The 13417-nt window shown below is 32.9% G+C and overlaps 1 protein-coding gene across 1 annotated transcript; it reads right to left on the bottom strand.

The window, feature by feature from the left end:
• Positions 1-6002: 6002 nt before the first annotated feature.
• On the bottom strand, positions 6003-10940 carry LOC131011943 (mitogen-activated protein kinase homolog MMK1). The gene is made up of 6 exons (XM_057939844.1): positions 10588-10940; positions 10368-10497; positions 8690-8827; positions 7629-7961; positions 6832-7012; positions 6003-6498 (listed from the first exon to the last, which is right to left on the bottom strand). The coding sequence occupies exons 1-6, from the start codon at positions 10797-10799 to the stop codon at positions 6320-6322; spliced, it is 1173 nt and encodes a 390-aa protein (XP_057795827.1). The 5' UTR covers positions 10800-10940; the 3' UTR covers positions 6003-6319.
• Positions 10941-13417: the final 2477 nt, after the last annotated feature.

Here is a 13417-nt window from a genome sequence, read left to right as displayed (position 1 = left end):
GTGATGGCTAGATTTGTTAGTACGAAATCTCTTACTTTTCAATTTGCCGATAGCATGCGTTTTGAAAATTCTATGAAATTAGCGTATAATCATTGTGCTAAATGAATACCACGTAAAACTGTGACTAGGACCATAGTTAAACTAGCTAAGAGATATAAAATTCAACCACAAATTTTCAAACTAGAAGAATACCTTAGGGAGCCAGGGGAGGGGGAACTTAATTAATGCAGGTCCTAAAATGACGATGTCTTAAATTGGTGGTCAATCAAGCAAAAGGCAATACCTCATTCTCCCTCCGTCCACAAAAAATAGTCCTACAAGGGGCCAACACGGATTTTAATAAAAATGGCTAGTATATTGTGAGTGGAGAAAGGGCCCCACTTAAAAAGCAGTGTTAATAATAATAATAATTAATTGTATTGTGAGTGGAGAAAAGAGTCCACCATGTGATAGAAATTTGTCAAAAATGAAAAGGGAATAATTTTTGTAGACATCCCAAAATGACAAAAATTGACTATTTTTTTTGTAGACGGAAGGAGTATATATTATCGGACGGTTCGAACCATGAACCGTCGTTTCGGAACGGTTCGAACCGAAACCGTGAGACTCCCTTGTCGGTTCGGTTCCGATTTCAAAATCCGGAACTGTGGAAACGACGGTTCGGTTCCAACTCGAATTTGAAACCGGACAGCTCATTAATAATTCAATTTAGCTTTTAATCAGTTTGAATTAAAAGGTCAGCTGAAACTAAAAATGGCCCAACTTAAGACCTAAGAATATTTGTCCAGTTTTTCTAAATGATGTTCATATCCTACCATCTGTATACACGATTCTCCTTTGATTCTTTCTTCAATATGCACCTGGGTCACCTTTAATTATTACTCCATCTCTCTAACATGCATTTACAGATAATCAGTTGAAAGCTATATATCTCCATTTCCACTCTTAACACTGCCATTCATTGAAATCCGATTAAGGATGAATTGAAGAAAAAGCTTCATGCCCATCTTAAAGTTCTACTCCTATAATTTTTTAAGAAAGCGAAGAAAAATGGAAAACACTTAGAGGGATTTGAAGGAAAACTTGCTCTATTTATCAATGAGGTGCTCGGCCGAAGCATGTAGCTAGCTCGATTCAGACTCATGCATATATATATCTTCCACAACTTATTGTTGTAATGTAACAATAATTATTTATTATAATTAGCTTCTAACCTCCTTCGTTTCAAACTTAATTTCTAGTCCGATTTTCAATACAGAAAATCTCATTCTTCCCAAATTAAATTAGTAAGTTACTAAATTACATTTTGTTTTAGAAAATCTCAACCTTATTTAATTTTTTTAAATGTATGATATTTTTTTCTTAATTAATTTTTTTATATAAAATTGTATACTTTTATCTATTTTTAAACATTATTTAATTAAAACAAAATTATTATGATTAATATAAAATTAAAATAAAACAAAAATAATATAGAAGGTTATGTTGGTGTCACTAAGATCGAAACTAGCAACACTTATTTTGTGGTTAGTCGGTTGTCACATAGGCATTTAACAATAAAAAAATGCAACAAAGAAAAAAGAGAGAGACCGGCCATGGTGCCTGAGTATCGATCTAAACCTTGCACTTTTGTTTATCTTTTTGTTCTTTTTTTATTATTTTAATTGTTTTTTTTTTCAATTCTCCTTATTTTATCTCTTTTTTTACTTACTTCATTATATTAATTAAAGTTTATTGCTATTTTTTTGGATTGAATTTGTATGATACAATAAACTTATAGATAATGTCACGTGTCAAGTTTTTTAATAGTATCCTCATTTCCTTATATCCAGAGGTGTGGGTTCAAAACCTAGATGATGCCACTATTTTTCATTTCTCAACAATTTTTTTATTATTTTTTTCTATTTTTTCATTTATTTGTGTTTTTTTTTCTTTCTTATTTTTTCGTTTCTTTTTAAAAAAAATTTCAATTTTTTTTATTTCTCTCTCCGTCAATAAAGATTGTGTGTTTATTACTATTTTCGTCTGTCCATTAAGATTGTGTGTTTTTCTTTTTTAGAAACATCATTTATAATTTAAACATCATTCACACTTAATATTTACAAAATACCCACCATTTACTTTCATAATTTGGTGGGCTCAATACTACCCTCCAATACTAAAATCACATCTTTTAACTATTTTATTAAAACTTGTGCCATCTACCGCACCACACATTCTTTGTGGACGGATGGATTATTATTTTTCTGCAGTTTTTAAATTTTTTATTATGACTTTTTCTAATCATAAATATGACTTGTATGCATAGAAAACTATTTTTGTGTACATATCATAATTTATGTTATTTTTTTTTTGAAACGTTACCTTTCTTCATATCAATAGTTATTTTTTTGTGTTTTTACTTTTTTTTTCAGCATCTTATTTACTCCATCCGTCCACGATATTGTTTTCACTTTGTGGACGTCACAAATTTCAAGAAAATGGTGAATATTAGACTATCCCCATCAGTGACTTTCTCTCAACCCAATCTTCAATTAAAATATTCATTTCTCTCTCTTCCACATACACAACCCAACCTTTATCTTACATGACCTAAATATTTATTTTTTTTTGTTTTATTTTTATTCTTATATTAGTCACAATAATTTTTAAATATATTTTCAAAATTAAAAAAAAAATAGTGAAAAAAATAAAAAATAATAATAAAATTTAAAATTTACTTGATTATACAGCAAAAATTACAAGAGTTAAATAAAATTTAAAATACATAAAGTAAATTACAAATACATATAGAAAATTTAAATTATAAGTACGATAGATGCAAATTACATACTTAATTAATATTTAAATTTTTTCAGAATTTTTAATTTTTTTATATTACAAATAACTATTAAAAATTAATATTTAAAAATTATATATATAATTAAGTGGCACTCAATGAAAGGGTGCCACGTGGCATTGACACTCCCTTGCCTCAAGGGCGGTGAGCCGCCCAGTGTCATGCAATTGACCCCAATTTCTATTTAATTTATTTAGTTTTCATGCTTTGTCTTATATGGTGACACTCCCATGAGTGTCACCGGTGGAGATAGTCTTAGTGAGTATTGGTGTGGGTGGAGTTTGAGTCCTACCATTATTGTGAGTGGAGTTTGTGGACCCTACTGCTATAAATGAAATTGAAAATGATAATGTGGATGAACCAAAATGGCAAAAGTGCAAACGATATTGTAGACGAAGGGGATATTTTTTTGTAACAGCCCGGCTCCAGATTTGACGGCTATCCCCACAGACCAACACAAGCCTTTTCTAGCATGTTTTGTCCTCACTCGCACGCTCCCCGAGAAACTTCCTAGGGAGTCACCCATCTTGGAATTGCTCCAAGCCAAACACGCTTAACCTTGGAGTTGAGCACCAGAAAAGAAAATGCACCTTGTTAATATGAGTAGCATCTATCAAATCATTTAAGCTCTCCTCGAATATACAGTCTCATACCTGCATATTCTCATAATCCCTCCCGTTCGGGTGTGTTCCGGTTTATCCTTGCGTTGCGCCCCTCCGTTTGGAATTGTTAATCAGAGCCACTTCTTATCCATGCCTCTTTGCACTGGCGATCACTCTGCACTTCGTCTCGGGGCGTCACATTTTTTTTCTTTTTTTTCATATATTTTTGCTTTTGTGAAACATTACCATTCTACATATCATAAGTTACTTTTTCTTACGATAATAATTACTTGACCAAATAATTAAAAATACAAGTTATCGTGAGTAAAAATAAATATTGGTTATACATGTTGGAAGTGTCTTCTCATTTGAGGTCGACTTACAGGCAATGGAACGGTGTTGCTAGTAACTATCTACTCAATGCAACAAAACTGTGGATGATTATGCTTTTCAGGTATTATGCATATCCTAACTATGGTGAAGCTTGTGTATGAAGAATCTTGTGTTTTTTGATGTGTATGAAGATTATTTGTCTTCTTGTAAAAAAACATTGCAGTTGCCATCAAGATTCAAGCAGCTTTTTGCTGCCATTTGGTATGTATGAACTATGATTGATTGTCTCAAACTCAATAACATTGTCTGAAAAAATAGAAGTTCTTTGAAGATTTGTTTTTACTATATATCGAATAATTTGTGATGATCCGACGTTTGATCTCAGGTAAGGAGGGCATTGAAAAGTCAGGTGAGACTAAGATGAATGATAAAAGAGCAATCAGTGAAACACCTAATTAAAATATATGCAATCTGAGGTTGGAGCAAGGATAAATTGGATCGGATAGCACGCAGTAGATTGAAGCCAACCAGCAACAACCTGCTCTACCTTATTTGTATATACAATCACTAAAGGTATCTTGTATCCACAAAATTGTGGCTCTGCCAATGCACATAGGAAAGCTTTCCATTAGGAACGATGATATTCATTCTGGGAAGTGAAAAGTTGTATTCGAAAAACAAAACTTAGTAGAAGGTAGAAAATGGGATGAGCCCTATCTACAATTATCAATGCTAGTGTGTATAAAATTGTAAGCTTTTTTACACCATGTATTCATAAATTCATATTATTAATGCTAACACCCATAAATTAATTGCATATTACAATACATGTATGTAATCTATCTATACTATATTAAAAAGGAAGTTCTCAATTCCAAATTGATTTCAATGCCAATTTTGAAAATATATTTAATATGAAGGTTAGAATTTAAATGATCCATTCACAACCTCACTATCTCTCACTCACATTCTCAATATCTAATTAAAGTATTTAAGCCCACTAACTCACCAAAGGTTTATTTACAATTCTATAATCTATGAAAGGGTTTATTTTCTTTTTGTTTAACTTTTTATTTCTTTCCAAAATTATGGAATTCACTTAATTATAATATATTTAATATGTATATCAAATTAAAGATCACAGTAAGAGCTTTAATTTGATATTTTTTATGTAAATATTTTATTTTAAATATAAAATTTATATTTATTTAAAGATTAAATTGTAAAAAAAAATCTCTCTCCTCTCTCATCTTTTTAAATAAATCTATTTTTTATTATCTTTATAAATATGTTATTGAGTTGATATCAATTTTATATAAATTTATAAATTAAAAAAAATATTTTTCGTACATTGCACGGGATGCAAATGCTAGTGTAATATTAAACAACAGTTTTTCATTAAGTCCATTTATTTTTCTAATTTATCACCCAAATACATTGTCACGGATAGTTCTTGCAGGTGACAACTTTTCAACATTTTTTTACGCGATCGCAAACTCTTGATAATTATTTATTACTCCATCCGTCTATTCGTCTACAGATTTTATCATTTTGGGACGTTCATAAAAATTAATCTATTTTTATTTTTGAAAACTTTTCACATTGTGAGTCCATTTCTTCATTTACAATGCAATTAATTATCATTATTAATACTAAGTGAGACTATTTCTTCACTCACAATACACTCAACTTCTTTGTAAAGGCCCGTGCCTTATATGAAATATATATGTTTCTTATAAATAAATACTCTCTTCATTACAAAACATTTTTTAAATTTTTCAGTTTTGTCCATCTACGAAACATTTTCCTATTTTATTTTGGAAATAATTTTACTGACTATCATCCTTATAATTCTCATATATTTATACACATGGTCATTTATAGACTCACCATTTTTTAATCTCCTCTCACAAAATACACAAGTTACTTTTTTGAAAACTCAATGCCATTCCTTTATAAAGATATTTATGAAGGGATGGAGTATCATCTTTACATAAAAAATAATGAAACACAATTATAATTTGCACTAGCAACTCACTTAAATAGTGAGATACAATGGAAAATATTGATGAGCACCCAATTGACTAATCTTCGACTTTACAGGTAAAACTGAACAGATCACAATAATATATCATCTTTATTTTAGAAAAAAGACTGGTATAAGCCAGGATTGTGCTCACATTCAACTCCCTTACGTACAAAAACCCACAAATCACATAGAAAAACAATAAAAAAATAAATCCAAAGATTCAAATAGTTAGAAAATGTTGAGATGAACGAAAGATACAAGGCAACCATTAACACATGTCATTTTGTTCCTTAGCCGTAACACCACCACCACCACAACAGACCCCAAACCCTAGCGCCGGCCGTGGCCCTTTCACAGGGCAGTCTAGATAAATATCAACATCTAATTCAAGATTTTTTGCCCAACCTTCTAAGATGGACTGTTATATACAAGAAACTGATCCAATATCACATACAACACGGCATCACACTACTCAACAATTCCACAAACAATTTGTTCGCATACGATTTTCTTTTTTCACATGGGCTGATGATATTCAGGATTGTAAGCAAGAGCCTCCCGGTAGATGAGCTCCTTCATCTGCTCCTCCGTCAACGCATGTTGTTCGAAGTCAAAGTTGAAGGGAGTCACACAAACAGGCTCGTCACTGATGTCATGGAGCGAGTTAAGGTACGGATGCTCCAATGCACCTTCAACTGATATACTCACAACACGATAAAAATAGATGAGAATAATAAATCCACATATTGGTACAGAAGTTTGAGTAAGCAAACATGGAAAAACTAGTTATTTGACAAGCTTAAGATGTTCACTGCAAGTAATAAGTTCGATATAAAAATGGAAATCTGTATAGTGGACCCTTGCCATGGCACGAGCATTCATGCTTAATGTTTTTGACACCAACGGTTACCCAAAAACAATTGAACTCTAATGTCATACAGGGTTGTAGCCACTGTAAAAGCATGACATAACCGAAGATAAGAATAGTTCTGATGTCAATAGTGAGAGGGCGGGCAGAAGCGCCATACCTGTAATCCTTTGTCTAGGATCAAAAGTCAGCATCTTCTCGACGAGATCAATGGCAAGGGGGTGCACATGAGGAAACTTGTCTGTAAATGATTGCCGGCGATAAGGGGGGAGCTGCCTAATGTATCTTTTCGCATTTTCATTCAGCAATCCTAGCTCAGCTTCAGATGGCGTGCCAATCAGCTGCAAGAAAAAGAAACCCTTGCTGACACTTGTCATAGCACATGTAAACATCGATGGAGCAAAAAGTGGTGCTTATGGGTGACGTAGATTGAAGCACAAAACTCACTCAAACATTTCCACAGACATATTCCTGTTTTCTAGTAAGGGTGTTATTAAATTGTCCTTTACCTAAAAAGCTCTGATTAGTTCACAAACTAATCTTTCTTATGCCACATTTAAACCAAGTGTTTTCAACGATAAGCCTACAAAGATACCTTCAAACAGCACATGATGGAGGAAATATGTTTTTGATCACTGCATCAAGTTTTTTATGCTTGTGATTTGTCTTCTTAAATAATGTAAAATTGATTATTTAATAAAAAATATTATTCCATTTGTTTATTTCACATCCAGATTAATCTATTTGTGCATAAACATTTGTCATCTATTTGAGTCTAGGGTTTACCAAAGCCCTCTCTGTAAATTAGGGAATATAGTCATTAATTGGTTTATAAATAAGCCGTCGAGGTAGACAATAGTCATACTAACCTGAGCAATGCAATAAACATGAAGACGATAATTATAATTCTCCTCTAGACTCAACAGAAAAGAATTGGCATCAAAATAAAGTAGATACCTCCATCAAAAGACGCAACTGGTGTACATGATCTCTACCCGGAAACAACGGTTTCCGATCCATCAATTCCATGAAAATGCACCCAACCGACCATACATCAATAGCTGTAGTGTAGTCAGATGAATTTAACAATAGCTCTGGTGCCCGATACCACCTTGTAACCACATACTCCGTCATGAAGTCACTTTCAGATGTGACCCGTGCCAGTCCAAAGTCACAAATTTTTAGGTCACAATTTGCATTAAGAAGAAGATTGCTAGGCTTTAAATCCCTATGGAGAACATTTGCTGAATGTATATACTTCAATCCTCGAAGAATCTGATACAAGAAATACTGTACAACCACGTAAAAGTTAGTTTACGAAATAAGTGTAACGTGAACAAAGAAAAGTGACTATAACTTTTGGCAGTGAAAAGGGGAAAAAAAGAAGGTTAAAATGGTGGATAATAAAAAAAAACAACTTCCAACAAAGCAACAGCATGTCAAACAAAGCCGGAATATATGATTATTGGCACTTCATGCATAAAACACTTAAATAAATACCCAACCGACCATACAAGAGACCCATTTAATCATGCTGACTCAGATGCTAAAAAATGCACGGACTAGATCGTATACAATATATAGTTATATACAATGAATAAAGATGAGTAGATGTAAGTGTTACTTACCTTTTCTTTCATTTTCTCCCTTTTGTTTTCCAGTTTTACATTTATGCAAGATGAATAAAATCTTGAAAAGGTATATATTCAATTAATATTATACTTTCTTGGTAAATGTTTCAAAATGATGCATCTAATGACTTTATATCTGTAATTTGTGGTTTTCGGTGATTCAGGTTCAAAAGATAAAAATTTCCATGTTATCACTTTCCAACCAAAATACACTAGAGTTCCCTGAGGAAAATTATTTTAATTCGTTGAGTCAAATTTGAGCCACATAAAGTTCTTTAATTTCAAGATGAACCAGAAAACATTTTCATGACTCTGCAAAATAATGACTGAATAAGCGACAATTGTAATCATATGCACAATAAATCAAGGTAAAATTGGAAATGTAACCTGGCAATGCTCCTCTGATAAAGCTTGATTAGAACGGATGATTTGGTGGAGATCAGTGTCCATAAGTTCATATGCAATATAAACATCATTAAATACCTCTCTTTGAGGCGGTGGAATTATATCTCTGATGGCAACCACCTGCGGCAGATAAGATTTGCATTTAATTAGATTACCCATAAACTTATTCCTACCCTCCTTAAATCTCTAGGATCACTCCTCGACGTTGGATAATATGATTATATGGACGATAGTGTTCTAGTCAGTGCCAAATCTCAAGAAGACTAAAATTGCCTCACTAAAAATTGTGTGAAGCAAATTAGTCGTGCTATGAGTATGTTGCAGGCTCAGCACTGTTATTCAAACCAATTTTGCTCTATGTGCATCGTATTTGTAAGACTACATAATACATTCCAGATATGCTGGTCTATCGTCAATGTTTTCAATATTTCCTTCCTTATTTCTTTTATTTGACATCGTGTCATTAGTCATGAACATTTGTAATTTTGTATAATAAGGGGCTAAATAGAGTACTAAACCTCATCAATTTCACAAGAAAAAGGTCCAAAAAAAAAAGAACAGAAATGGAAATGGAAAATAAGGTTAAGATTCTAGATTATGCTAAGTCAAAACATGAATATAATTAGTCGATTCCTAACAACACATGTGAGCATGACAAAATCAATTTTAACTCCATCTAGAATGGAAAACCCTACTGGAATCTGTACCAAAGCTTTCACCTAAAATTTAAGAATCATTATTCTTAAATAATCTCAAATGGACCAACCCTATTAGACCAGTTCATCTCAATTTAATCAGCCATCAGTTTCAGGCTCCTCGCACAAGCAAAACTTTAGACCAGGTATTCACACTGAATTTATCTTTCTATAACCAAAAAAGGTGATACCAAAGAAACCAAAGGCCAGCTAGCTCATTTCACATGGTGACAACATATTGAGCTCCATCTAAAGTGGGATAGCGCAAAACTACTAAAATTTTATTCCTCTTTGAATAAAAGGATACTCTCCTAAAAAGTGGCTGCTCTAGAAAAAGTGATCTTGATAACTTTTTATCTCTAACTAACTCATTGAGTTATATCCGAATCTCATACTAAATCAAATTTGTATATCATATACGAGTATTAACGCACGAAGTCAGTAATTCATTTAAACATGACAGAAATTTTATAACAGGATTTGTTTCTATTCTGCAGCTAAAAGCACCACACATTCCCAAAATTTCTCAAATCGAATAACTTCAACTAGAGCAATCTATTAGTCCAACAAACCGGTTGCCCCAGCTTTTCAAGCTCTAATATAAGGAAACAACTGGTAAAAAACATATAATGAATTTCAAAATAAAAAGGGCAACACTTCTAATGATTACACCTATGTGGCTATGTACACAAACATGATAAAAAATAATCAAATAATGCCAAACACGTCTGTTTCTTAGAATCACAGTGTATTCTTGGCCGAACTATTTAATTTCCTCAATTTCACGAGATTAACATTACTCCACCAAACAATCTATCTAGTTTCATAATACTCTAAAAAGAAGTCAAGATGGAATCCAGAAATTCACTGAAGAAGAACTTTCAAGGTTACTTTTTTTTACCAGAACTTTCAAGGTTACTTAACACTCATTTACTCAAACTAAAAAATAACATTAAATTACTAACATTTTCATGATCCATGTGCCGAAGAAGCTTGATCTCTCGCAGAGTCCTCTTCGCATCAATTTTATTGTCAAACGCATTCGCTATCTTCTTCAAGGCCACGTGCTCATTCGTCTCGGCATTCAAAGCAGAGCTTTATTCAGAAAGAAAAAAAAAAGTAATTAATAAATCAGACAAACAAAAATTTTAATTGTGTGGAAGTGGGGAGCGAGCGTTCAGGTACCAAACGATGCCGTATGCCCCTTTCCCGATAGGCATGATTGGGGGTTTGTATTTGGCAGTGACCTCGAAGATGTTGCCGAATATATTGTATTGGATGAATCGGCCGCCGTGGCTGAACGTCGACGGTATGTGATCCATCGGAGGTTGCGGCTGCTGCTGCGGCTCTGCTTCCGACATGACGGTGTCCGCCGCCGCCGGAGCCCCACCCTCCATCTCTCTCTGTGTTAGTAGAAAACTAATTATAAAAGGGGGAAAAGAGAAAATTATGAAAGACGAGCTGCGCACTACTGCTCTCTCTCTATCTCTACAATTTATATGTCCGATTTTCTCTCTCTCCTTCTCTCTCCTTGTCAGTTGTTTGCACGTATATATAAGTGTGTGTATATATATATTTCCACGTTTTCTTTTTTGGATCGTCCCAAAAATTTTGACATATTTTTAAATAAGGTAATAATTACTCTCTCCGTCCACGAAATGAGTACCCATTTGTGGACGGCACGGGTTTTAAGAAATGTATGGAGTGTAGTGTGAATAGTTTAAGAGTCCAACTTTTTTAGTGTATTAATTAAAGAGATGTGTGGGGTATACTTGCCAAAAAGAAAAATGGGTACTCATTTCGTGGACGGACGAAAAAGGAAATATGGGTACTCATTTCGTGGACGGAGGGAGTATTATCTTTTCTCTCATACTTTATCATTTTTATTTCATTCTTTCTCTTACTTTATCATTTTTATACGTTATTAACTACATATTTAAAACACTAATCTACAATTCCTTAATTCTCGTGCTAAAATCAAACGTGTCAATATTCATGGGACGGAGGGATTATATGTTTTTTCATTTGTAGGGAATATATATATATATATGTGTGTGTGTGTGTGAAAATTTGAAAAGGGTGCCCAACTCTCCTAATCACATTTCATTTCTCATTTTTCTTTGATTGTGTTTTAATTTTATTAAGAAAAAGGATCATCTCATACCGGGGCCCAATCGTGAAGTGGTTTAGTTTTAGTATTTTTCGAATAAAAGATCGTGTTTTTATTTAGCTATATAAGGAGATCGTATTTTTTGAATAATATTTCATTTAGATTTTGAAATTTGAATGAAATGTTATATAACTTGGTAGTTGTTTTGATTCAAAAGTTAAATTTGTTCTAGTTCAATATTCTATTATTTTTAAAATAAAAAACTAATTATTGCTATTAATGAGAAAAATCTTATTCGGACATGATTTCAAAAAAGAGAGAAAACCTTATTCGCACAATTAGTAATCAAATAGATCTTTAACGGTTTGTTTTTGGATATTACGAAATTTTAAGACAAATAAAACATTGTTTCAAGTAAAATACTTTACCTATTTGGTTGGATACAACGTTTCTAATTTCATTAGCAAAATAATTAAAGAAAGTAATTGTTTTGTTTTTTTTATTGTTGTACGGCAATTTGATGTTTCATTTTATTTGGAATATTAGATTGGTTGGTTATATCTCGAACACTTCTATATTCCGCATTTTACGCCTCAAACCAAGCCGAATCGAATATTGGTGTATTTAAATTTGGTTTATCTAGTATTGAGTTGAATCCTGAACTTTGTTTATCGAATATTTTGAGGCTCACGAACTTAATCAAGTCTATACGAACTTTTTAAATTTATATTTATATTCAAAATATTGATTATTTTCTTTTAAAAATAAATTATTTCATTTAAAATAATAAATATATTAATTATTTTCTTATAACAAGCGGAGATAATTGGAGTTTTAATACAATTATTACTAATTTTTATAGATAAATATAAGTTGTATCTACTAATAATTTATATTTTTCAACCTGAATCACTTAACGAACGTGTTCACGAGATAACGAGCTGAATACTACCAAGCTCAAGTTTGGTTTGTTTATTTATCGAACTTCTCTAAACGAATTTGAACAAGCTTTTTTCGAATCGAGCTCCAAATAATTCACGAGCAGCTTGATTTGTTTACGGTCCTAGTTACACCCATCCAATAATGTGGTATTTATTCATTTGCAATTCGGGGTTTGAGAAGTTAAATCACACTCCCTTCATCCACCAATTAAAGTCTCATTTGAGTGTCAGCGCGGAAACTAAGAAAGTTGAAAAATGTGTTATGGATTAAATAAATAAGTAGTGATTAAGATACTAGATTACTTTTACTAATCTTTGATTAGGAGATTTCTTTTACTTTTTTTATTTTTTTTATATTGGCATTTTTTTAAAATCAACATTTTTTTCTTGTACGCGTCATTAATTCAAACGATGTGGCACAAAACGACGTCGTTTTAATACCGCGTTTATCAATCCCCAAATCGAAAGCCCTAGCTCCCTCAATCTCAGCCATTAGCAGCGGCGCTCTCCGCCGTCAAAGGAGGATAAAAGGGGAATCCACGGAGTGAACTGTGCGTCGTATTAGTGTGGGCGTGTGATTTTAATTTCGAAGAGAAGTATCGCCGATTTTGATTCCGGAAATTAGAGGAGAAAATGGGGGATTGGCTGCGTGAAACCTTGTCGGAAATTAGAAGGAATAGACAACTGCTCTGAATTTTGGGAGTGAGAGGAGTATCGCCATTCTGATTCCAAGCTCCGGCGCTGATGTTGTAGTGGTTTCCGGTTGATTTTTGGACGATCTTAGCATTAAAATCAGTAATTGAAGCAGCAACAACAATCTTAGCATTAAAATCCAGCCTCTTTGCTGCCGCCGCGGCGGGCGACGACTTCTGATTTTTTTCAGAGCTCGTTGTAATGATGTCAAGGCGGCGTGAGCCGTTTCCAGCAATTGTGGGGTAGATGAGGTTGCGGTTTGAGAAGAGAA

This window comes from Salvia miltiorrhiza, chromosome 2, assembly GCF_028751815.1.
Source record: "Salvia miltiorrhiza cultivar Shanhuang (shh) chromosome 2, IMPLAD_Smil_shh, whole genome shotgun sequence".
NCBI lineage: Eukaryota > Viridiplantae > Streptophyta > Magnoliopsida > Lamiales > Lamiaceae > Salvia > Salvia miltiorrhiza.
The sequence above is the reverse complement of the archived record's forward strand: the minus strand, read 5'-3'. Positions and strand labels throughout refer to the sequence as shown.